We start from the raw sequence: 27,672 nt of genomic DNA, 5'->3' as shown, positions 1-27,672 counted from the left end.
TTCGAGCCACGCCGTAGGGCACGAATCTAAGTGATGTATAACCTCTTTGCTAGACGTACACTGAGTTATTTTATTAGATTGTTCAACGTGAGCTGGAAGTTGTGTAGCCTTTGCATAGTCAACAACGGCTTTTGTTTTTTAATTTTTAAGTGTTCTCTTGACTTGAATCTATTAAGCTACGTGGGTAAACATTGTTTACTTTTTTTATTTATCTCAATTTTTTCGGCATAGAAATTAAAATTCGGGTTTTTTTTTTTGAATTGGCAAAAAGAAGAAAGAGTTAATAAACTTAAAACACTTAGAAATCGATTAATGAAATAAGTTTATAACGTTATGTAGAAAACAGGAGCTTCATGAATTTGTTCGGTAATTTACAATTAGAATTAAATTGGTCTTTGAAAGTTTTACTTATAGTATGAATGTAATAAGCGAAATCGATAATAATTACTTTTTTTGCTTCGATTTTGTTTGTTGTTTGAGATTTTTCGCTTCTTCTTTCAAAATAGCCTGAATAGTGTAACAGTCTCTTGCAACAATAAAAAGATTTGTATTTTCCAAAAAACGATCTAACGTTAATAAACACGCAAGATTCTATTAAACTATTTTATTTTCCAAAGTAACTCTCGGTGATCCTCTTAATTAAGGTCTACCTGTTTAAGAGGAGTCACCTAAAAGGGTACCTAGCTGGACGTAGAAAGCTTTGACACATATTAGATGTTATACGTATTGTTGGAATAAACAAGCAACATCTGCGTCAAGTAACAAACCTACCCTTAAAAAAAAAATTGGCGGGATATTCGTAGTTGACACATTGAGATCGCGATTATAATTATTACGGTGTAATATGATTATTGATAGTTGTTTGTGTTCTATACTAAATGTTTTTTATTGTGGTAGATTGATTGTTATTTTAAATTCAAGATAATTAATTGTTTTAGAAGTTAACCTACTTCCTACTTCTGGTTCTAAAAGTATGTATTCTATGCCCAGCAGAGGATTGTGGCTTGTGACTGGTTGGTATATAAAAATTGCTTATATCCACAGAATTACGAAAAAAGAAAACATTTAAATAATTTAAACTATGCAAATGACGGTCGGTTAATCAATACGAGCTATTCTATTTTACGAAAGTCGTCCAAAGCTAAATATAAATGTAACCAGAGGCAACGTTGTTCCGAAACCACATATTATCAACACCCATCAAATTTAATACGTTGTAAAGCATTGTTTACAAATAACGATACTAAAAAATATATATGAAATGAGTTTTTATGATAAATAAAAAAAAATACATCAGGTTTCTTGTGGATGAGTACAGATAAAAAATAACGAATTGTCAAAAAAAAAAATTACGCACAGACATAAAATAGTTATAGGTATTTAATAAATAATTAGAATGTCTTTAGGGTTCAATTTGGAACGAATTCTATTTTTAAAAATATTTTAGATAGGTATCTTACAAACCTACCAGGTTCATATATTGTTGAATTTAAAATTGCTTGAAGTTCAGAAATATGGCAAAATTTTCTCGCGGCAACGCCGGTTTATTTCAATTAATTTTAAATCGTTAGAATTAAATTAGACTTCATTAAAGCAATTTAAATTTGTGTCGTCGTCGCCGTATTTTCGTTGATAATGGCTGTTTTAATGAATTTAACAAAAAAACTTTATAATATGCAAATAATTCTATGTCTCGTTTGAATTCTTGCTTGCGATTCATGTTTATAAATCAAAGATATGCTGTTGAATTTTTAGTGGTTTTTTATTAATAGTCGTCTAGGCGCCGCTCGTAAAATTTATTTAGAACTACTTTGTAAATATTTGTATATGTTATGCATTATACTCTTTATTTTAAAGCATCGTTGCATTTTATATATTTTGTATGTAGCTTAACTGAGCTTATTAGGTTATACTTAACATACTGTTTAACCTAAATGTCTAGATCATTATTGATCGAAACCTGTATCAAACTATTGTATTGTTACTAACTATTAGAAGCATTTTCCCGCAATTGACTCTCTAGGCCAAAAATAATCACTTTTAAAGGTGTTATAGGTTATAAAGTGTAAGTCTATAGACTTTATAAAGTCTTAAGTGTTGTAAAGTTATGTATTCTAAAAGTAAGCGGCAAAAATGTATAGTATGAAATTAGAGAAGTATAATTATGCCATTTGTTCACTTCAGCATTGTCCCGCGGACATTCCGGTTTTTATTATTGCTTCCCACATATGATATGGGGTAATACATATAGTCCCACATAAAGTATCATTTCAGTCCAAGAGCTCAGATTAATTTCAGTGAAGTGAAGTATAATAGATAGTCGTAAGAGTTTTTAAATGGTCTGTGTTACTGGAACGTTTGAGTGAAAAGATTCTTTTCAAAACCGTTCCATATTTTGTCACGTATATTAATTGTCCGTTTTAAAATATAGTTTTATTTTTAACACAATTATATATAACCAGTGGGTCTCCTCAAACTTCGTGTGTTACAGCTATCGTCTATAAAATTTGGGCCAAAAAACGCTAATAATATATGAGAGTTTTACTTTGGTTCTGATGTGTGGCGGTCAAGTACAGCGTTCGGCGTTCTTTATTAATTAATTTTAATTACAAAACTACATAAATTAATTTCATACATACTATTTTCGTAACACCATTAAAAAAACATCTGTCTGTTGCGGCATGTTATTTAATAATAATAACAACAAAATGATGATTAATAAGGCTGATGTAACAAATTGTTGTTAATATAAACTATGAATGTTTACTTGGTGGTAGAACTTTGTGCAAGCCCGTCTGGGTAGGTACCACCCATTTAGCAGTTATTCTACCGCTAAACAACAGTACTCAGTATTGTTGTGTTCCGGTTTGAAGGGTGAGTGAGCCAGTGTAACTGCAGGCACAAGGGACATAACATCTTAGTTCCCAAGGTTGGTGGCGCATTGACGATGTAAGGAATAGTTAATATTACAGCGTCATTGTCCTGTTGATGGTGACTACTTACCATCAGGTGAATACCATAAAAAAAATGTTCTGATTGCATTGTAAACATTTAGTCTTTGTCTGTAAATCTTTTAAATTAATATTGAACTAAAAAAAAGATTTTCCTTTAATTAAATTTAGAATTATTTAATTTACTTAAAAATGTATAATATTTTGTTTAATAAGTCAATTTACATTAACATAACTTCGATAATCGGGACAAGATTTATTTTATTATTATTAACTGTATATTTCGAACCTTTTTAAATTTATCGTTTTTTATACGTTATCTTGTTTCGCGTCCCACTCTTTTTAATATTTAATTAGCTACTTATTTGAACTTTAACTTACAAAATAAAATATTATTTTATTTTATTAATCCCTTACTTATATGGCTGTTATAATTTTTAAAAATAGTATAATTTGTTTTTCATTTAATCTTTTCGGTATGACTACTAAGGTATAGATTCTGTGAAAGTGTTTTCATCGAGACACCGTTAGTGTAAGATAGTTTAAGCTTTAGTTAGTAAGCTTGTAAACTTTTGTAGAGCTATTCTGAAACAAGGAATTCGAACTTTAGTTTGAAGGGTTAGGACACGTAAGCCAGGCTCAAGGGACATAACATTTCGGCTTCCAAGTCAAGGCTATGGGTATTCTTATAATTAATTATTACCAAATGTTTTTAAATAATAATATTTTACATATAAAACGTACTATTTATTAACTGAGCAATAATCGAAATTTAGTCAATTTCTGACAATAATAATAAGAACATGCATGACCAGTCGTAATGTGTATAACTCGATTTGGGCCCCTTTAGGGATCAGTATATATGACCTTGGCATCTCCAATGTTATTAGTTAACTACTATTTAAATGGGGTAGTTAAATATTATGTACATATGATGCAATCTAGGAGGCAGTAGGTGATTTACATCTATGAAATTTTGAAAATGACGTACAACACACTTTCCAAGCCTGTTGGTCTATCAAAAAGAACTTTTGCGTAGGAATTCTTTATGGAGCACTAAGAGATGATTTTTTAATTCAAAAGTGGTATAAATTTTGTAAGAATGTTTGAAATATAAAAAACAGTATTTAAGGTTTTGTTAATAACTTTAAACTGTCTGAAAATTCATAATCCAAGAGAGGACAGATTAAATAAAATTTAAGAAAAGTCTGTAGAATGCGTTATTTTTTAAAGTTTGAAAATCGGTCGTTTGAATTTTGTTTATGAATAAAAGGCAGGCATTACAGCGTTTTTGAAAATTCATCATCAAAGAGGTTTTAATTTGAGTTTTAAGTTTGAATAGAAGGTAACAATTTTTATGCTAATTCTATTCATAATTATAGTATTGTGAATTTGAAATTTCAGTGTTTGAAATATGGAAATTCGTCATTATGCTCCGGTGCTTGAGTAAAAATATTGATTATTCGTCCCTCAAGAAGTTTAGACTTGGATCAAAATTACGCAGAGATTTCCATTCTTTTATAAGTCTCAATCGTAGTAATTGGTCTTTAGGCAAGGCAGACTACAAAAACTGTAAAATATGAAAATTAGATATATTGAAATATAATATATCTGATGCGACATGCCATTGGGTAAATAGCTAGTATATAAAACTTTTTTTTTCTATGGTATAGTTTGGCGGACAAACATATGGGACACCTGATGGTAAGTGGTCACCATTACCCATAGACAATGACGCTGTAAGAAATGTTAACTATTCCTTACATCGTCAATGTGCCACCAACCTTGGGAACTAAGATTTTATGTCCCTTGTGCCTGTAGTTACACTGGCTCACTCACCCTTCAAACCGGAACACAACAATACTGAGTGCTGTTATTTAGCCGAAGAATAACTGATGAGTGGATGGTACCTACCCAGACGGGCTAGCACAAAGCCCTACCACCAAGTAAAACCGAACATACATATATTAATTGTAGTTGCATCTTGGTACTTGCATTTGTTTTCGAACACAATTGCTAATTAATATCTATAATAGACAACGTATAATAAACCATAAAGTCAGTTGTATTCTAGACGCGAAGTATCTACCTTAATTGGTTAATCGATGATAACTATCCGTAACGACCCATTGTTCTATTATAGCGCGTAAAATGTGCCGATTTTGAGTCGAATACTGATTAGATAAAGGCGATAGTCTAGGCCAGTGATTCCTAAAGTGGTCCAGGTGGACCTAGGGGACCACGGGAGACATGATGGGGGTCTACGTAGGCGTGAATAAAAAATGGGGGTCCATAAGATGTAAATGGGTCCACGAAAATGTATCTGCTTTAGATAGTAAAGAGCAAAATTGTAAGCATAATTATTTTATCTTATTAATTTTTCCTTGTATTTCTATTCTTTTAATAAGTAAAGTGTTACAAAATGTACCACTTTTCGTTTTTATTTTACCTATCGGAATATATGGACAAAACTCAGAATGTTTTGGCGACTTTAAGAATGTGGTATAAATGTAGCAGAAAATGGTCTACGAGAAAAATAAGTTTGGGAACTACTGGTCTAGGCGAATGCGAAATGTAATTATGGACCGTTGGAGAATCTGAATCGCATGTTTGACGTATAGAAATTTTTAGAACGCCATCGCGTCTCGCCTGTGACGTGACCCGAATATGAACTTGACGGGATTCTCACAGAATTTTTTTTTGTATGATGTTTTATTTCGAGCTGTTCACGATGTTTCATCAAATTTATTTCCTTTCGTGCGTTCTGAACTTGGTACGCGTGGTTTTGTGAAGATTTGGTAAATGTTTGAAAGCGATTTACATAACTATTATAGAGTGAATTGTGTAGGTTTCTTTTTAAAATTTTGGGTAGATATGTAGGATGGGTGATTGAATAGGATAAATGTAACAATAGATGTTGGTATTGCCTGCTATGTAGTGACGAGTATACGGATTACGGACGTAATGTGTACCTATACATATAATATATATTTTTTTTATTTCTGTAAGAGAATAACAAATTAATGGGCTAAATTTGCCGCCCCTCTCGGCCGGCCTAGGCTCCAGCCTACTTGGCATATTGTAACAAATCTACATATATCCAAAATTCAACGTGTACATGGACACCAATGATTAAGATAGAAAATCAATTCAATCGTGTTTTATATTAATGTTCACATATCACATTTGTAATTAAATTCACTTTGAAACGATTATGAAGCAACTGTCATGTAGTAGGTATTTGAAGTCAGGTAAAAGGGGTAGCGGAATCAGCTTCAATGTTAATATGGCTCAATCGAGTTTCCCATAGAGACGTCTTTATCTTTTATGTATTGTGAAAAAGATTTAAAATGAGGCTGAATCTGCTTTCATTGCAGTGAATTTTTATTTATTCATCCTAAAATTCAACTTATAACAATGTCTCGTTTCATTGAAGTTTTCTCATCTATGAAGATCTATTGTCCATTTATTGGCTTTCAAATACAATACTTAAGCTTCTGTTATTTGTTTGAAATAAAAAATAGGCATGCTTAAAAGAAAAATTACCAGGTTTTTGTTGTTTTATTGATTTTACTTTAACGTTTACGTTTCTACTTTTTTCGTATACGAATGCAAAAAAACCTAATTTTCGTGTTATCAAAATGTATTCACAAGAAGTTTCTTATTTTAGCAATCTCAACACGTGCCTAAATATTTTTAGCTCGTATGAATCTGAAAGTTAAGTTGTCATGGACGTGAGAAAATAAAGGAAATACAAAGAAAACAACTACATAGCCAACTAGCGGCTTCACACGAGTACAAATTATTACTAAAGAAAATTAGTGATTATTATGATTCATAAGGCTATAGGAATTAGGAGTAATGTAGTTGCTGTTTCTTAGATGTAATGACAGGGTTCCTATTACATAGGGTTCATATTAGTAATTTCTGAAGGTACAATTTATTTCAAATAGTGATTTAGGACAAAGTTTACAATTTTTTTTCCACCGTATAAAAATGAAAAACTTGGTAAATATTCCGTTTTAAATACTTGTAGAAACTTTACATTCAATTAAAATTTAGAACAATTTAAGAAAAATTGTTTTTTTTTTAATAGAGTCAATTATTATTATTTTTTTTATTTATAAGGGTTCAAGTCACCATTGTCGTTCCTGCTCCTACTGATACGCATAGTCGTGTCTTATTTCAAGTCTCATTTGCTGTTAAACACTTGGAGCTTGTAGTAGTATTGCAAAAAACTTCATTAAAAGTATAGAACCTCGCCTTATTGCCTCCACAGGCAGGACGGCTGGTTCGTTTTTGCCCAGAGGATCGGAATTGAGGTTTAACGAGGAAATGCCGATAGTATTAACACCATTCCAGATTTATACAGTAACTACTTTTACTTTTTTAAATACCATAAAAATAACACAAATATATACAACATGGATCTAGCCTAATTAAACAGGCATACTTTTAATTTATATTGGTAGAACTTTTAAGAATTTAAAATTATTAATTCTTATTCAAATGAATGTAACTACTTAAATACTATACGTAATTTTAATTAAATAATAATAACAAAAAACAACTAAATTGGCAAATTCTCCATGACTCGGAAATAGTGTGTCCAAAGCGCTCAAATTTCGCACCATAAAAGAAAACCCATGCTACTGTGACAGGCGATCACGCGCTTTTTTTTTAATGCATAACGCTCCAAGGTATTGATGAATTAGGCAGTAAGAATGAGTAATATATTTTCCTGTCAAACATATCCTGTATTAGTAGAAAAAATAGGAGTTTTAAAAAATTCCGTATATGTAATAAAAACAAGGTCATTTTTATTTTTCTTAAATTGATATAATACAAATATTATAAAAACTTTCTTATTTAATATGGTACCTACAATTTCATTACATCTTTGCAATAATAATAATTTACTATGGGATTCTTAAACTAATAATAAGGATTATATTTTTGTAGGGTTAGAATCATCGCAAGAATTTCCAACTATTCCTTAAGCCAAGAATGCGACATTAACTTTGAAAACTCAAATGATATGTCCCTTGTGCCTGTAATTACCAGGGGCGTAGCTACCGCCGTATCTGCCGTATCAATTATACGGGGCCCCCGGGCCACGGGGCCCCCAACTAGCGTAAGCAAAAATTAATAAAATTTTCCCAACTTCTTTTTTTATTTCACAAATGACAAAAGTAAAAAAAAAACTATTTCTCTTATTCCCGCGTAATGGCCTCTACACACTGTGCGCGAGCGACTGGTGACGAGCGATATCTAATGAGAGCTCTGCTGCTGAAGCAAAGTTCTCATTGGACTCATTGTCCATAGAAGTAGAAACTTTAGAAAAACTAAAGTCATCAGCTATAAATAAATGAGAACATTCACTGCTATGCAGACGACAGTACACCCATGGTAGTCGGTTTGGGGGTAGAGGTAGAGGTAGAGGTTTTTGGGGGTTCAAACCCCCCCCCCCCCCCCCGAAATTTTTGTGTTAAGTCAAGAAAAGTCGCCGTTATCGTATATATAACTCGCCTTTCAGGGACTTCTTCGTAAGGATAATAGAAAGGATAGAATCCTGTATTATTCACTGTAGAACATGCTGTGTGTGCTGTGTTTTGTTACAAAGAGTTTCTCGAATTCGCTTGTTAATACTTTATTTAGGCTATTTTACAAAATGTCCAACTTATAACTTAGCTATTGAACTGTTTGTTTCTAAATTTTATTTTAATATTTAATTTCTATTAAGCAAGTTAAATAAGTTAGTATTTTATTTTCATTGGATGTTTTTTTAGTTTTTTGTTTTTAATGTATTTTTGAGGAAAAAAGCAAAATAAAAAAAATCGACCGATAATTGTTGTTTAAATATTGAAAAAATTCCAGTGTTTAATTTTTTTTATAAATCAGAAGACAAAAGTTGATTTAAATGATACTTTTTTTAAAATAAATATTTGAAGTTGCATTTTTGACAAATTTTGAAAAATAAACTAAAAAACGTGATAACTCAAAAACGGTTCACTTTTGCATGATGCATATGGGGGTTAAAAACATTGCAAATAGTCACCCCTATCACCTCCTAACGAAAATACGTCGAATTACCAATAACCCTGTATGTTTTATTGAGTAACTCCTGGAAGACTGGTTTGGTGCATCCGATCCCTAAAAAGGGTAACTGCCCAGGACCGTCCGATTAGTTATAGGCCTATAGCCATCACCTTCTTGTTCTCGTTTTCGTCGGGGGCGTTTAGCCGATTATCTTCTAGATTACTTTACTCATAGATGGCCAGAAGCAGTTGAGAGCAAGGAGGAGGCATTAGCGCATAATTTCAACGGGTTTCCGGGAAATTAAGCTTTTTAGCAGATCGGAGCATTAAATTCGTTATACATGGGGAATGCTCTGATTTAAAATTCGTTAATGCTGGTGTTCCACAAGATTGCGGTTTATCACCCACTCTGATTCTTCTACATATCAATGACTACTGTAACATTCATTGCTATGAAGATGACAGTGCTGTAGATACCTCATACACCGGCCACCGGCTGGAGAAAACCGGAACAAACTTGTGTGTGAAATTGAGTCTTCATTATACAAATTCTCGGACTGGGGGCGGCTAAACTTAGTCCATATATGATTGCTTTATTACTCTATTAACATATCTGATGGCGGGGAAGTGGACCGGCTCCCTGCCTTCACCGGTTCAGTTAGTAGCTACGGACCTTCGGCTAAAGTTCCATTAAACCCCAAAAAGACAAAAGTTTGCGCGTTTACTGCTAAAAAATTACCATTTGTCGTATCTCCACGATTTCAGAAGTTTCCTATAGCCGCCACAGCTAGTATCGGAATACTTGACGTGGATAATTCAAGCCTGGTTCGGTCAGTCCGCGGTCAACTGGAAGCAAAGCCAAGTTGACTTCAAAAAATCTCGGTGTCCTTAGCAAGTCAAGATGGAATCCTGTTCCACGTTGGCCCATCGCCTATACAAAACGCAAAATCGACCCCACATAGATTACTGCTCTCACCTCTGGGCGGATGCTCCCCATTACCAGCTCCATCCATTTGAGCGTATACAACGCAGAGCGGCTCGAATTACAGACTATCAAGCCTTTTCGGACCTGCTTGTTTCTTTGGCTTTGCGTAGAGATATTGGATCATTGTGCACCTCCTACCGAATTTTCCAAGTGAAATATTCCGAGGATTTATTCAAATATCACCCTCGAACATCTCGTTAAAATTCAAAGCTTCACACGCACCACCTTGATGTTTAAAAATACACATCAGCGCGATTTTTAAGACAATTTTGTACCTTAGTGTGTAAGGTACAAAATTGTCTGTTGAACCAGCTTTCACCGACGGTTTTTCCGAACCGATACGACTTCGGAATCTTAAAAAAAACGTACTCCTTCCTTAAAGGCCGGCAACGCACCGTAAATATTTCTATTAATTTTATGCATTTTTTTGTGAGAAATCTTTACCCTTCCTAAGGGCCCCTAGACAAATTTTTATACGGGGCCCCGCTAAGGTACGCTACGCTTCTGGTAATTACACTGGCTTACTCACCTTTCAAACTGGAATACAATAATACAAAGTATTGTTGCTTAGCGGTAGAATATATAATGAGTGGGAAAATAACCTACCCAGACGGGCTTACATTACGTCCTTAAAGACCATATAAACCCCTTTTTAAGGTTAAAGTTATTTCTTCAAAAAATATATCAATTACAATATTTTTTATTCATACCTAAGTACCACAACTTTACAATCACAAGTTTTCAGTTCTATCTGTATATGGTTTACAATTTGTTAGGACTAGTTATTTTTATTTATAATTATTAGTCTTTTATCTTCAAAAGGACTATATTCTTTAGTTGAATAACTTGCTTAATATAAGCCTTGTCTTATAATTCGATCTTGCAATGTTTCAAAGATGTGTTTATACAGGAAGTCGATGGTTTTCCCCCAAGCAACTAACGTTTTGTGATCTAGTTTTAAGACTTCAATGAACATTTCAATTATGACGTTCTTTAAATCCTGCAAAGAAAAAATAATAAATATGAAACTAAAAAAAAATTAGGTCACGAATCGATGGTCTTTTTATATGTATTTTATTAAGATCGTTAACTTGAAAATTTTTGTTTTAAAGTAAGATTTCAATGATTTACTGCAAAAGCATTATTTTCGTAAAGTGTGACAGTCGTTTATTGAATAAATATGGGCACATTGATAGCCACAATTTGATTCGAATTGAAATATTCTTTTTTAGGTACCATAATTATTAATTTATAACCTTATAATTCGTTTAAATATGCAATTTCGTTTTAAATTATCGCAACGACTTAAACGTAATTATTAAATAATTTTTTTTAAGATCTAGGACACAGGACTCATTTTTGAATTTAGAACGCTGGGATATCAAAATTTAGTTCAAATTCAACCATATATATGGCACAAAGGGATGTGCAGTGCTAAATTTGAGTGTCCCTCGCAAAAAGAGGTTATACTTACATTGAAGTGCTTTTCTTTTATATTCCGCCTTCCGTGCGACTCCCCTAGCTTGTTCATCATGGCTGCGACAACTTCTGGCTGATTGAGGTTGTCCACTGCTGAGGTAACCGATGACATGAGATTAATGACGTGCGCTTTGAACTGATGATTTTGATTGAACTGATCTTCAGGTACATTTTGTATCATTTTGAAGAATTCCTTCGTCTCTGGGTATGCATGGAATAATCTGTTGATCAAATATTATATTTGCATTAAGCATATTTAAATTTACCTGGCTGTAGGTAAAGATGTCTTAATGTCTTACTTTACTTAGCGTATCCAACCTCGTCGTCTTAATGCAGGCTGCAGGGAAAGGACCTGAATGCTGCCTTTTGTACGGATCTTCACCGGTTATGATAAAGTATTGGATTTAGGCGAGATCGTTATAATACTGCTTGCAATATAACAGACGCTTGTTTTTCTTAAGGCGGGGCTAGTTGTATCGTGCTTTTGTATTTGCCTTAATGTAATGTGTGGTAATTTATAGAGGACCTGTTTGATGATTTTTCTCTGGTTTGCATTTCAAATGCGTGCTTCCGTCGAATTTCAGTTAATCGTCAGAATAATCAAATAGGCGCAAATATTCAATATATAAATAAAAATATTTGCGTTGTGACAATAATTCAACATCAATCACATATTTGACATTCAGAGCTCATTTATATTTGGTCGACGTGTTTGTAGTATTATAAATTTGGTGTAGAAAATTTATTTAAATGAAGATAGGCATACTGTCTCTCTTATTTGCTTGATAATAATCGATTTCTTTGATCTGGAAAACCAAAGAAATCTGTTATTTTTTATCAACATCGCAAACATTTGGTGCTGACATGGTAATCTCTAACACAGAGTTAAAAAAATGTATGTTCCATAATTAAATGATCTTGATTACAAGATAAACTAATGATTTTTATAAATCATTAACAATTGAAATAAATATTTTAGAAAATGTGGTGCTCGACAAACTCGCTGAGCGACCGGTTTTTAAACCAGTGTGATTTGAGAAATGTCCGTTTACATTCTTGCGTATTTTTGGAAAAGGATACGGTGCCAGATTATATAATTTATTAACTTTATGTAGAATAAGTATATATATTCGTTAGCGGTTTTGCTCATTTTTTAGGGGTTTCAGGCACAATATCTGTATTAATTATAGCCTATATGTTATATTTACTTTATCTATATTATTATAGATTTAGCGTGAAATAGTGACAACAAAACAAAAGTTTGTATTTATGCTTATTATATATACGAACTTTTGCCTTTATTATATTAGTAATCATGGAGATGAATTATTTTGAACCTTAAATTTAAAATTTCATGGGAAGGAATTTATTTCCAAAATAGTTGACAAACTTGTTCCAAAAGAAACAATGAAATGAAATCGTCTTAGTGTGTTTGTAAGTGAGATTAGTTTGTGTTGCTTTATTTTATAGATTAGGTTCGTTGAATATAAGAATTGCAGATGTCAGGATGTAATGTCAATCTATTCTTTACTTTTTTTGCTATTTATTCAGATTTAAAATACCTTGTAAACAATTCGATTCCAGTATCAATAGGATTGGCGCTTGCCAATGTCCAAGACTTCTGTACCGCGTACACATCTCTCATGGTTAAACCTGATATTTCGTTCACTTTGTCTGGATCACCACCCCACCATAAATTACTCAGCCAACCCCCCATATCTGTAAGGAATATTTATTAATGATTGATACAATCCACGCTATGTACGCTTGTAGAGTTAATTATAAAAAGTAAATAATTACACTGGGTAACTCAATATTCAAATCGGTACATAACATCAAAACAAGATATTTTCTATTTAACTTGGCTTACAAAAATGATTTTAAATTTTCAACAACAACAACAACAAATTGTCACGTTACAATATCGAATAAAATAGAAAACTTCCATCAGTTTAGAGTGTAGATTTTTATAAAAAGAATCAACAAGCTAATTACTCCTTTCCACTATTTTTACCAACTTTTGTTAATCAAATACAATTAAATTTATATAATACATCCTCTCCATATATAGTCTGGATATTAAAGATACTATGTTTTTTATAATAATATTGTATTTATTAAAGTTTTATTAATAGGCCTAGATAAAAATAACTGTGGATTATTTTATTAAAGCAAATAAAGTGCCTTAGAAGGATGTATTACGAATATATTCGTTATAACTCTATAGATATAAATCTTTTTCTATTCAGAAAAATGATCAGTCTGATTTACAGAGAGTTCATGTTTACGAGAAACTTGTAATAAATAGTTTGTAACTTCGTAATGACAATACATCCTTCTAAGGCACTTTATTTGGAATTTTGGGTATACCCAAGGTGTAAAAATCGTTTAGTAATCATACATCAACATAAAGCTTATTCCAATGGAAGTAGGAACAGAAACGAAAAACCTTAGATTTACGTATTCATGCGATTTGCTAATAACTGAGCTATATTGTGCAATACAAAGGAATTATGGTTAATATGTCTTTATTTATAATACAACACTATTATATATAAGAAAAAATATCTTAATTTAAAAAGGGAACGTTAGCCCAGCTGTGGAATATTTATTCTATTACTTTTCTATAATGAATTATATATTTTGTCTCTAACTGTCCCGAGTGAGAATTTTAAAGTAGTCAAAATATTTTTTGAATAATTTACCTATTTGTACATAATTGAATTTGAATACATTTTTGCGAATCTATTATATATGTATGATATGTATATTTTATCATTCTATGTAAGGTTCTTTCGATTCGAACTATTTAAGTTATTTTGAATTTATTTAAAGAAAAATTGTAAATTACCACTGAATGAAGGTATCATTGTCGTCTTGTACAGCTCGAAAGATTATAATATAACTAAAATAAATGGAATATTATGATGACGATTTAGTGTCAGATTTCTCGTAATATATGTAAGTACATACGAGTACGTTGAAAATATTAGCATATGCCATAGTGAGCCGGCCAGCCAGGATGTTGCCTTTTATAAATGTACATATTTTGTAATACAAAACTTGCACCAGTATTAGTGGCGCTTGTATTCGACATCTACTGGGTTTAAAGATAATAAGATTTTCTGAAAACTATTAGTCTAATAAAGTCGTTCTTGATAATAGTGCAAGTCCTTGAAATTCATTGAAGTTTATCAACCAACTATTACAAAAAGCTAAGATAAGAGAAACACATATGTATATTAGTAATAAATAATTCATTTAATGGTTTTACTATGAAAAATATAACTAAAAATAATAAACTAGTAAGAATATTAAGTATAAAATGTTCTGTTAAGAGTATTGATTTCATTATGTAATTAACAAAAATGTAAATTAGAACTTTATTTGTATAAACTCACCATGTATTTAAACAGTTTTGTATTTATATTAAACACGTGGTTATTTTTTTTAACAAGACTTTATACACGTGTAACTCTTGTGATGTTAGTCACGATACTAAAAAACTTACGAGTTACGACACAATCACACAGATTATACATTTTTATCATATTTAAGACTTTCAATGACATATAGGCGTTTTATTGATTTGTTTTTTTAATTTTAAATGAATCATGTTGTGGTATATAAAAAATAAATATTGGTAGGTAAGTGATGTATCATAGTTTTAATGTTGTTTTTGTTGTAAATTCATTATATTAATAAATAATTTAATTAATTAAACGTCATAGATATTTTATTCCTAAAGATATTGTAAATGACAAAATGTTTGATCTTTATTAATTAAAACAATTAATACGATATCGCTCTATAAAATTAGTACAATTATATTTTTTAGAAATGTATAAATAAAAATGAGTTATTAGTGATTATTTTAGCTCAATCCGCTCACTTCCGTCGTAGAACCAACGACTCTACGTGTTTTCAAAGTAATTTGTTTTAGCTAACTACCTAATTTTAATAAGTATATTCCATATGATATATCATATATTATTAAAAAAGTTAATAACAATCGATATTCTCTACAACCAAATCCCTGTGCAATGTTCTATTTTCATTTATGTGGTAGAGATATATAGAGAGTATGGCGACATTCCTAAAGTAAATTTCGCAACACAATAATTTATAGAAAATAAAAATATCCTATAATATATAAATCCTTACAAAATTTTATGCATATACTAAATATATTAAATAATCTTTGTAGATAGATCTTCCTATTATATAACTACTACTATTACATATAATTACACCCTTTGAAAATTATTTATCACGTAACTTTATGTGCATAAATAAAATAGTATTGTATAGTCCGAATATTATTCAATATTAGAGTCAATTGAGCGTCAAGAGCGTAATATGAATTGATTGGGTGTCCATAGTCACGTCTTCATCTTATACGCACGGGACAACGGTTGTAGAAATAGTTGTAGCCCGCGACTTCGCTCGCGTTCAAGAGTTGGTTGATATAGCCTATGTTGGATTAAGTTTGCTTCATAGGAAAATTTCATTAATTATGTAAGACTATTTAAGCTGGTTCTGGATCCCTCAACAATTTATAAGAAAAATGAAAATATTTGTAAGCTTTAGCAATTTCAAAGGTTCTAACGGTATAGCCCCTCTTAAATCGTCATACGTAATAAATGAATGGTGTCATACCAAATCTTATCAAATTTTTTATAGTGGATTGTGTATGCTTCGGAAATGAGGTAAAGCAGTTGGCCTTGCACCTAAACTCTTTATTTTCGAGTCGGATTTGTTACCCCATCGGATTATGAGAGTTTTCGCTTTTAGAAAGAAGAGTGTAGAGTGTACTATGCCTGCACACTCTAGTGCGATAATATATCCTGCGTAATTGTTTAGTCTCCCTTGAGCCCAGAGCTCGCTTTACACTACTCCAGTGTTATAATTATAATTATCATCATCATTATCATTACATAGTATAAAACAAAGTCACTAACCGCTGTCTGTCCCTATGTATGTTAAGATCTTTAAAATTATGTAATGAATTTTGATGCAATTTTTTTAATAGATAGAGTCATTCGAGAAGAAGGTATATATGTACATGTACAATATGGTTAAGTGAAGTCATAAAAAACACATTCTATAGTGGGTACGTTTAGTATTAGCATTGCACCCATGCGAAGCCGGGCGGGTCGCTAGTGTAAATATAAATATTATAAATGGAAAAGTAACTCAGTCTGTATACCTGTTACATTTTAACTGCCAAACCTCTAAAACGAATTCGCTTGACTGAGGAGGAATGTACTCTGTGCATTTATACCTAAAATCTACGATAATCTCCTCTTAAATACAAGTGGATATATTTGGAATGGACGGCATATTGGTAATACTGAAAAATATACTAAAATAAGACAAATATCTTGGAAATTTCACACACACACACACACACACACTCACTCGTCGTGCCAAATAAGTATTACTTTGGAAATGTTCGATATGCGTTCCTCATTTTTAGGGAAATGGAGGAATGCGATCTGAACGTCTAATATGCCGCAGTTATGAATTATTCAGTCTTCACGTATTCACGTCCCTCATTTCATTACTTCTAAACTCTTCTGTACTTTTTATCTACGTATAACTTTCGCGTACCTATCTCCTACTAATTTATTTAATGTTGGTAATTCTTTAGTGTTCCTTATTTAAATGTCACTAGTTTCAATAAGTGATACTTTTAAGTTATAAAAATATTAAGTGTTATTGAAATTCTAATTTATATGACGTACTAGCGATCCTGCTTCGCACGTATAAAACTGTCAGTGTTTCTCTACCATGTTGTGCATACATATGAACCATCCCCTTGAATCAATATATCTATTAAAAAAAAACCGCATTAAAATCCGTTGTGTAATCTTATAGATCTAAGTGTACGTAGGGATTTGCAGCGGTAAGCGACTTTGTATTATACTATGTAATGATGTTTAGTTCAATGATGTCGGAGTAAACAGATATGTTATTAACGCGCAAAAAGTGAAGACTAGAAAACGTCCTAATTGAGACGTTTGCCTTTAGTTGTTTTACTTAGTAATACGCTATAATACATCATAATTACGTAGTAATACGTTTTGCGTAATTAAAATATCTAGTTATCCCTTTTACTTATTGTTTTTATCAAGCTATCCTTTTTACTTGTAACGAGATGGAAAATAAACGGTCCCCGGCGCGGTACACTTTTTTCTGTTGCTTAGTATCGATATAACATATCTGTTTATTAGAATATCATTGTGTTTAGTTACAAACTGTTTTTGGAATTTGTAATTAGATGTAATTGTATGGCAGTAGATGAAGATAATACTTTCACAACAACATAAGTTGTGTATGTTGTACGAAGAACGATTGTTTTTTATATCGGTATGTCGTTGTTTTGGTTAAATATGATCTAAGCTATTTATCTTGCACAGTATATAGTTTCTGCCAACTAAGGAATCTCCGGGAATAAGATCCCCCTTGGGTTTCCAGTGTACTTGCTGATTCCTTCAAAATGAATATTGTATAATTATTAACTTTGTTTGTTACATGACAGGCATTTCATTTCGCTACATATTTTAGAATTAAATTGTAGTTTAGTTTGGTTCAATTTAGTCTTTTAATAAATTTTATTATATTTTAAACAGTCTAATTAAAGTTCTCGAAACTTTGTTATCTGTCATTACGTTTTGTTAGATAATGCGTTAATGAGAAATAAATAATAAATATAATTTTTAAATACTTTTTTTTTTAAATATGAGACAACATCACATACATTACTCTGATCCCAATATAAGTAGCTAAAGCACTTGTGTTATGGATAATCAGAAGTAACGACGGTACCACAAACACCCAGACCCCAGACAACGTAGAAAACTAATGATAATATACATCGACTCGGCCGGGAATCCAACCCGGGACCTCATGAGAACCGGTGTACACACCACTCGACCACGGAGGTCGTCATTTAATTATTTTCTAACTTAAAATTATTGTGGTTCAAAAACATGTATTAAAATCAATGCTAAAAATTTCTGATGAGATTGAATGCATACACAATAAATCATCTGCATTTCTCCATATAACAGGAAATGAGACAGACGACGAAAACAGGATTACAGAACAACAATTTGTTACCACAGACTATAATAGTATATAAGAAAAACGTTTTTCGCCATAGTGGATCCAATTTTAAAAAAGTTTAAAAAAGTAATTTTTATAGTTATGACAATATAATTGACTGTTATGTTATTTTATATTCATACTGAAATATATTATACGTATTATATGCAATAGAGAATTTGTATAAATTAAAAAAACAGTTTATAATTTTACTTTTTTTATTATAAAACATAACGTTGTAATATACAAACATATATGATTATAAAATTAGTCTTTAGTTACCAATATAATTCACATTAAAACAAATAACAATTTACTAAATAATTCTAAAATTATTATAATCTTTGGACATATAAAAACTCTTTATAAAATATTATTAAAGTAGTTGAATACTTAATGTATAAGTCAAAAGTAATTGACGTAAACGATGTATCCTTACATTAACGTTCAGTACAAACATTTGAACATAATTTTAATCAGCTATTCTGTAAGACCTCACTTTGTATCTCACCACTATGTGAAACCCAACTTAGTATGATACCCTATAATTGATGCTTCTATGCCAAAATGATTGGCGCGTATCACTATTCTCTATATCACACATTTCACGATGATGATTTGCAGTGAGATTCGAGTTTTTTACAGAATAGCAGAGAGAAGATATGTTACTGTATTATTACACAAATGTCTTTAAATATAATATTTCTTTTGTACATGTTGTACGAGTGAGATACTTAATTATTGTCTTATCATATCCAATCGAATAACGTTATCTTGTTTCATTTCCTCCTAACTTTTCGAAGATATGTTTGTACCAGAAGTCAACAGTCTTCCCCCAGGCACCTAGCGTCTTGTCGTCTAGTTTCAAAACTTCGATGAACATTTTTACTATAACCCCCTTTAGATCCTGTAAAGCGTTGTCAGTTAGAAAATATAGATCATCTTTTTATGGTAAGGAGGCACAGATTATTTCGAAAAACTTGTCACAGATGTGCAGAGAAATGTCAGTCGTTTGTCTGTTTGATTATTTCGTGATATATTGCCGATATAAAAATCATATCTAAAATGTATATAAGTATTTTGATGCAATCTTTTGTTTCTATACAAAAGATTGCATCAAAATTGTACAAAATTTTAAATTTAAAATTATTAAAATACTCACTGGAATATTACCAGACGGTAAGTGGTCACTTGGTATTGTAAATATGAAACATATATGAAACATCCTTTATATAGTCATACGGTCACACTCGAAGTAAGATGTTATGCCCCTTGTGCTTGTACGTTTAGAGTAGCCAGGATTTTCTTATACGTTTAGCGTTGGTAGGCCCACGCTTATTCAAATCTGGGTTAAGTATCATAATTATCGCTAATAAGTATATATATATCGTGTTTGTTTACTTGAAAATTACTATATTGTTGTTGTAAAATGGCCAAAATGAAAGAAATATTTGGTGTACCACCAATACGATACCAATGCCAATACCAATTCCAATTTTGTATAATAATTAATTAAATTTATAATCACAATGAGATAAATTATCTTGCAATTGCGCTTCAGATGAAAATAATAAGGAGATAATGTTATCATATTTGTAAGAAAGATATGTGAGACGAGGAAAATTTACACACACATGAAAAGACGTAGATGTGACACACATACATACTTATATAGAACAAAGAATTCTGGTCTCAAAGATTGTGAAAGTTATTTAAAATTGGATTAAAAAAGGCACCGCACTAACGTTTCAAGTCCGGTAAACTATAAGGTTTAAGTTAGCAATGACCTTGCTGAAAATATATCACAACGAACTGTCACCAGAATCTATATGACCCTCGTGAGAAGTGTTTATACTCACATGGAAATGTCTTTCTTGTATCTTTCGCTTCCCGTGCGACTCTCCTAGCTTGTTCATCATGGCGGCGACAATTTCTGGCTGATTAAGGTTGTCCACAGCTAAGCTGATCGATGACATTAGGTTGATGACGTGCGCTTTGAACTGATGATTCTGACCGTATTGATCTTCAGGTAAGTTGCGTATCATTTTGAAGAATTCCTTCGTTTCTGGATACGCACGGAAAAATCTGTTTGTTAAATTAATATGATTTATAACGTAAAATTATTTTCACTATGTGAACTAAAATATAACTTAACGGTTTTATTGTTCTGGTTTTCCTTGGAGTTAGAGCTTTGTGCAAGCAAGTCTGAGTACGTACCACCCACTCATCAGATACTCTATCGATAAACAACAGTATTGTTGTGTTCCGGTTTGTAGGGTAAGTGAGCCAGTAAAACTACAGGCACAAGCGATATAACATCTTAGTTTCCAAGGTTAGTGGCGCATTGGCGATGTAACGTATGGTAAATATTTCTTACAGCGCCATTGTCCATGGGAGGTGGTGACCACATACCATCAGGTGGCCAAAATGCTCGGCGCCAACCTATAAAAAAATAGTAACAGTTAGAATGTACCAAATATTTGTCAAAGAATTTGAAATGGTGTTGAAAGTGTATTTCATTTCGCGTGATTTTTATCGATTTCTTTGATCTCGCAAAATCAAAGAGATCATTTATTTTATATCAACATTGAACGTTTGCGTTGTAGCGAACATCTGGCGCTGACATGCTGCTCTCCAAACACAAGTGCAATAAAAATTTTATGCGCTATAAATTGAATTGAATGAACTTCATTACTAGTTAAACCAATCTTTTTTTATAATTAATTAACAATAGTAATAAAAAACTGGTAAATGAGGTGTTCAATAAACATGCTACACGACACGCAACCGGTTTTTTTAAACCGGTGTGTATTGTTCGGATGACAAAGGCATTCTTTCCTTCTGCCGTATTTTTGGAAAAGGCCAAAATGTCACATATAATCAGAGGCCTTGTCGTCGCTCGGGTGCGAAGATATACTAAATGTACTACAGAATTTGTTTATTTACAACATCACATTAGAAACTTCTAAAATTATCAGTTTTTCATTACTATACTGTATTTGTATTTACCATACAAAAACCTTCCTCTCGAATCACTCTATCTATTTAAAGAACCTTTTCAAAATCCGTTGCGTAGTTTTAAAGATTTAAGCATACAAATGGATATAGGGACAGAGAAAGCGACTTTGTTGTAATGTCCAAAATTACTGATCAGATTATAATAAAAACTAATTGAATGGAATTGTGTTATTGAATGTTTGTGACCGAGATTCATATATGTTGGTTTATTTGTAGTTTGAGCTCGATGAATGTATGAATGGATGGTGACAGGGTCAAAGACCAATCTAACGTTTCTTTATACATCATCTGCTATTTATCTTATTGGATTGTAAGGACCGGTACAATAAATCTAGTCAGATTGTAAACTGTCAAAAATTATTTAATTTAAAACTATTAATTGTTACTATTCCATTTTCCCATCCAACTGATTTTAAAGCTTGAAACTCAAACTCAAAACTCAAATTCCTTTATTCAGTATAGAAGCATTACACTAACTTATTGATGGTCAAATTAAATTCTACCACCGGTTCGGAAAAAGGAGGACCCTGACCTGAGAAGAACCTTGCTATTAGGTATCTTCGACCTTACAACACTTGGGGGCCCGAAAACCGCGGGTGCTATTAATATACCACATACCCTTTTTAATCATATTAAAATTAAAGCGTGTAAGATTAGGTTTTAACCTGACTCAATATTCATATTTTAATTTACCGCAATTAATTATGACGTATCTTAATTCGAACACGTTTCTCACATAAATGTTTTCATTTAATTTAAAATATCTTTTCAACAATTCAGTCCCAGTAGCCACGGGATTGGCGCTTGCGATTGCCCATGATTTCTGCACTGCATGTATATCTCTCCTTGATAACCCTGATATTTGGTTCACGCTGTCTGGATCGCCACCCCACCAAAGATGACTCACCCAACCACCCATCTGTACAAGAGGACAAAAGATTAAGAAACGTTGAAAATAGTCACGTAGTACTGTCACTATTTTGGGTAAATTATTTGGAAATATTTAATACATTATAACACTTATTTATTTAATTTGTTAGTTAGTTTAAGTCTTAATCAAATCTTGATAGTGAAGTCGAGTTACTTCATCTTATTTCACGTTGAATTTTTGAAGTTGAATTTAAGGAGTTGTCAATTCCGATGACAAAGCACATCAAATTAAAATATACTTTATTCAAGTAAGCTTTTACAAGCACTTTTGAATCGTCATTTTACACTATATTAAGTGAAGCTACCACTGATTCGGAAAGTAGATTCTACCGAGAAGAACCGGCAAGAAACTCACTAGTTGCTCTATTTTAAATATGATAATTATGATACCAGGATTAACCAAAGTTTAAGGAACTTATCACAGCATAAGATACGATTATTAATTTTTTTCTTTAATGTATTTTATTAATAAGGTAACTTATTACGTTCTGGTAATAATCGAGCTCTATAAATTCAAAACTGACTTCTATGACTAAGTAGTAGCGGTCCAATCTTCAGACTAGAGTGTATGTTTGTAATATTAATAACGTAAAATAATACATACAAATATAAGCATTATCAAATTAAATATCTAATAAAATAAACATTGTAAAATAAGATAAAGTGTAGTTATCGCGTCACCCTAGGCACACATAATTAAAATCACTCTCATTTTTTTTTCTATATTCGCCAAAAGAAGTATAACTTTAACAACAATGTATTTAAGCTTAAATGTAATATGATACTCATTACTATTTAACAAAAAAAAACTTACATTAAATATACGACACGTCTTTCACTCAAGGTGGTCCGATTAAGATTAAATAAGCGCTTCATTGATCTATTAACATCTGACCCCTATTATCGAAGTTAGATAGACGGTCATATTTAATTTTAAGACGATTATAGTATAGCACGACACAATTTAAATGTAGCATAGCATAGCAAAAATAAAACAGCAATTATCAATTTGGCGAATGTGTTTGGTTATATGACATCACAAATTATTACGTTTGCGTAAAAAATATTGCACATGACAAATAAATAGTTTGATGATTTTGTGTCAGATTTTGATTCGGATGTGATCGGTTTTACGAATTTTGCCGATGCTACATCTAAGTTATGTCGTACTAAACATACTCTTGTTTGTATAAATAGTTGTTCTGTACATGTACGTGTAAGTGCAAGTGAACTTCTAAACTGCTGGACCAATTTCAAACATTTTTCTATAGGTCTTTGGGTCATTAGATGGTTTATATTGGACCCGATAGGTAGTCGAGCGCTTTTGTGTCGCTATTTTAAAAGATTATACTAAACTAGTCGCTTCTGCTTTGCTTGCGTTTCAGTGTTTGGTCCTCGGGTGACGGACAAAAAGGTATCCTATGTCCTTCTTTGGAAATGTAGCTTGATTCATAAGAAATTATATTAAATTAAGGAGCAACAGTCACAGACAGAGCTTATTTTATAATGTTGATCTTGAGATGTTGAAATGTGAATCAAGAATGAACTAAGAGTCCTAAATGACTGTATTTTTATATGAATTTTATCAACACTACGATAGTTATTATTTCAATAATGTCGCACTGGTTGTATGAAACCTCCTTTTATGCTGCCGTCATCTACATGTAGATTTAGACGCGATGTTCCTTCTTCAGTCCTGCACATCTGATCACAAGATTCATTATAAACAGAAATGAAGTACATGATAACTCATTGTAAACTACGTCTTGTTAACTTCTTATGATATTATGATATTTATTTATATCCAATACAAAATAAATAATTTATATAATAGCTTCAACAATAACAAGAAACTACAGTATATCAATAAAATCTTGCAATATTTCTTGGACATTCAATCAAATGTTGCAATTGTTGATTGGTCACACTTATACATACGTATTATTGCGTTTAATTTTTACTTGTGACACGAAATAATAATTCATTACTAATAGTAAAGGTTAATTTTATTACTTTTAGTTATAGATTCATGTTATTTTAGTTATTATTACAGTATTACTCCTGAGCTGTCCTAACCAACACCGTTGGTTCCCTGGAAAAGATCGCTGTGTAGCGATCAGGTCGCCAATATTGTACACCTGTTTTGTTGAGATATAGAGCCAAGGAGGCCTAGTGGTTAGAGTGCGTGTATCTTAACCGATGATTGCGGGTTCAAACCCAGGAAAGCACCACTGAATATTCATATGCCTTTAATTTGTGTTTATAAATTCGTCTCGTGCTCGACAGTGAAGGAATTCGCGAAGAATCCTGCATGTCTCTAATTTCATAGAAATTCTGCCACATGTGTATTCCACCAACCCGAATTCGAACAGCGTGGTGGAATATGTTACAAACGTTCTCCTGAAAGGGATAGGAGGCTTTAACCCAGCGGTTGGAAATTTACAGGCTGTTGTTGTTTATTGTTGTTTTGTTAAGGCTGCATTCGTGTTGTATTTATTTATATGTGTGTGTACAATAAAGTATAAAGTAAAGTAACGTAAAATGCTCCACGTGAATGTCATCCCAGCAGTTTGTCGTGTAAAGACATTGTACAAACACTTCGATCCCATTGATCGTCGCCAATGTTTGATTGGGCTCTACAATGAATTAACTCGTTAAGTTCCGTAAAGCTATAAATTGTAACAAGATTACTCTTACTTTACAAATGACGTAGGTTTCCATCCATTTTTGCCAACGGCTTGCCAATGAATACATATGAAAATTCAATTTAAAAGTCGTAATTACGTTGTGTGTTTATTTATAGGCTAACATGACATTGCAGATTATAAAATGACATTAAAGCTTTTTTTTGGTTAAAGTAAATAAACTAAAAAACAATTCGATTTTTTCTTTCACCTTAAAAATGACAATATGTTTTTTCTAATAACTAAATACTAGTGACAGGTAATTGTATAATAATATAACGTAGCCATTACACATGGGATATGTTAATTGACGGCATAGTTTCCCTAAACATATGGTTACAGATCCCAAGGCCACGATTTAAAATGTTGGCCTCAGGCCGGGTCGGTAAAAAGTTATGGATTTTTCTACCAAAAACCCAAGTAACAGACCTGAGTTTGGAAGTTAGAAGTGTCTACATTCCGCTGTTCCTCGAGTTTGTCGTCTCATTGAATTATAAGAGTTATTTTTTTTTACATCCATTAACAACTTAGATTTCGACTTAGTAATTAATATTGCACATGTAACTTGAAATAAAAAAGGGTATGTCTCGCTTAGTTTCTTTCATTGACGACCTCCATGGTCGAGTGGTGTGTACACCTGAGGTCCCGGGTTCGATTCCCGGCCGAGTCGATGTAGATTACCATTAGTTTTCTATGTTGTCTTGGGTCTGGGTGTTTGTGGTACCGTCGTTACTTCTGATTTCCATAACACAAGTGCTTCAGCTACTTACATTGGGATCAGAGTAATGTATGTGATGTTGTCTCATATTTATTTATTTATTGGTTCTCAGGTCCGAGGTGATAAATTCCGAACCGGTGGTAGATTTTTGGCTATCAATAAGCAAGTGTAAACACTTCTATATTGAATAAAGATGTCTTTGATATATATAAAATATGTTCATTAAAAACTATTACATAAGGTAGGAAAATGTAACTATAAGTTATTTAAAATAATATATAATAGTGCTAACCAACCTTAGTCGATTAATATTACTCTCCGTACTGAGTGAACTGTTTGAGGGAGGAGAGGGCACATTGTTTTTACTAACAAACTATGTACACAATATGTTCTACGTCTCCCATGGGATTGACTGCCGGTCTCTACTACTGCGTTAAAGTTTCTGGTATATTACAATCAACGTACAATGCGCGATGTATGAATAACATAATTAATGCGGTATTACAACTCGTACTGAGGGCTCAAAAATATATTTATCTCTAAGCTCGTCCTTTTATCACAATGATTTTTTTCAATTGTAGTTCTTAATTGTATTGTGGAAAATAAATCCTCCCAATGTTGGAACTCTTTATTAAAAATACATTTGTGACGCTAATCACTGTTATTCGATACATAAATTTGTTTGTTCGTTCTATTTTCACGGAGCGAAACATACTAAATTATTTGTCAGCATAACATTATATATGTGCTATTTATACATTATCGTCGGCATTGTTAGACGACAAGACAGACGAAAGTTATTTTTATGTGGTATGTTATGAAACGTAAAGAAAAACTGAGAGATTATTTTGCAACTTTTTATTTATCCTTTATAATGTGGTATTTTATATATAGGTATAAATTTCGAAAGATATTATAAATTTTTTTAAAAACGGGTGGTCGCCGACGTAGATTCGCGTTTATTCAAAAGATTTTTTAGGAAATTTAGAAAGCTATGACAGGTGTTATTTTGATTTCATTTAATTGTAAAGTTAAAAAATTAACTACAAGTCACTCGTTTATATTTGGCGCCAAAATTTTGAAACCTTATATAAAGTATTTAAATGAGGTGTTTGTATTATATACTTTTTATTTGCATAAGAATTAATAGTATTAAATGCTTAAATATATACAAATACTGAGTTATAATTTATTGAAAACAATTAAGTTTGAATTTTGTTAACGTTGATTAACTTTTTTTTTAACATATATCTGTATGCTCTCTAGTCGGCCAGTAACTTTTTTGCGCCGTCTAAAATAAATTCTATGTAACCATTTAGTAAATTGCAATCAAGAATTTATTTAATTTTTTGTACATCTACGACTGAAGCTTTCAAAATGAAACTATAACCATTTTTTTTAAGTGCAGCTATCGTCTCATAAACAGTGGGACAAATTGGCTAACACTATTAATATATGTATAAGTTTAACTTTGATGCATTCTATTTTTAAATCAATTAAAAAAGTTTTTATATCGTAGTTTTAGATTTAAAATATTAAACAGATTATGTAAAATAATCTCTGATTTTAAAATTAGAACAATAAATTACTTGATTATAAATAGTATTATAAGCTTACCGTATGTTTGAAGTTTCGTATTCAAGCTACACACGTGGTTATTTTTGAAATAAAGCCTTAAGAACGTGTAACGCGTATGATGTTTGTCACGATACTAACGACATAAATATATTCATGTGATTTTATTATGTTTTTATCGCTT

At 31.7% G+C, this 27,672-nt stretch overlaps 2 protein-coding genes across 3 annotated transcripts; both read right to left on the bottom strand.

Annotated features, from left to right (window-relative positions):
• Positions 1-10,658: 10,658 nt before the first annotated feature.
• LOC124530065 (cytoglobin-1-like) lies at positions 10,659-14,947 on the bottom strand. The gene is made up of 4 exons (XM_047104051.1): positions 14,855-14,947; positions 13,016-13,172; positions 11,449-11,674; positions 10,659-10,974 (listed from the first exon to the last, which is right to left on the bottom strand). The coding sequence occupies exons 2-4, from the start codon at positions 13,168-13,170 to the stop codon at positions 10,825-10,827; spliced, it is 531 nt and encodes a 176-aa protein (XP_046960007.1). The 5' UTR covers positions 13,171-13,172; positions 14,855-14,947; the 3' UTR covers positions 10,659-10,824.
• Positions 14,948-18,882: 3,935 nt separating this feature from the next.
• LOC124530056 (globin-like) lies at positions 18,883-27,655 on the bottom strand. Of its 2 annotated transcripts, none has more exons than XM_047104042.1 (4): positions 23,326-23,384; positions 22,346-22,500; positions 20,423-20,648; positions 18,883-19,470 (listed from the first exon to the last, which is right to left on the bottom strand). In XM_047104042.1, exons 2-4 carry the CDS (start codon positions 22,498-22,500, stop codon positions 19,333-19,335), a joined length of 519 nt encoding a protein of 172 aa, XP_046959998.1. In that variant the 5' UTR covers positions 23,326-23,384; the 3' UTR covers positions 18,883-19,332. The 2 variants fall into 2 exon arrangements, with proteins under 2 accessions (XP_046959998.1, XP_046959997.1); XM_047104041.1 differs by lacking the exon at positions 23,326-23,384 and adding an exon at positions 27,531-27,655 and having other exon boundaries at positions 18,884-19,470.
• Between the last annotated feature and the right edge of the window lie 17 nt (positions 27,656-27,672).

Source organism: Vanessa cardui, chromosome 5 (assembly GCF_905220365.1).
Source record: "Vanessa cardui chromosome 5, ilVanCard2.1, whole genome shotgun sequence".
Taxonomy (NCBI): Eukaryota; Metazoa; Arthropoda; class Insecta; order Lepidoptera; family Nymphalidae; genus Vanessa; species Vanessa cardui.
The sequence above is the reverse complement of the archived record's forward strand: the minus strand, read 5'-3'. Positions and strand labels throughout refer to the sequence as shown.

What these genes read in the sequence shown, in the direction of transcription:
- LOC124530056 (XM_047104041.1), bottom strand. Translation starts at nt 22,500, where the DNA reads ATGGGTGGTTGGGTGAGTCATCTTTGGTGGGGTGGCGATCCAGACAGC. An exon ending in GGGACTGAATTGTTGAAAAG is followed by an intron (nt 20,649 to 22,345) that starts ATATTTTAAATT and finishes TTTAACAAACAG; the next exon opens with ATTTTTCCGTGCGTATCCAG. An exon ending in TACAAGAAAGACATTTCCAT is followed by an intron (nt 19,471 to 20,422) that starts GTGAGTATAAAC and finishes AACGCTTTACAG; the next exon opens with GATCTAAAGGGGGTTATAGT.
- LOC124530065 (XM_047104051.1), bottom strand. Translation starts at nt 13,170, where the DNA reads ATGGGGGGTTGGCTGAGTAATTTATGGTGGGGTGGTGATCCAGACAAA. An exon ending in GGAATCGAATTGTTTACAAG is followed by an intron (nt 11,675 to 13,015) that starts GTATTTTAAATC and finishes TTTGATCAACAG; the next exon opens with ATTATTCCATGCATACCCAG. An exon ending in TAAAAGAAAAGCACTTCAAT is followed by an intron (nt 10,975 to 11,448) that starts GTAAGTATAACC and finishes TTTTCTTTGCAG; the next exon opens with GATTTAAAGAACGTCATAAT.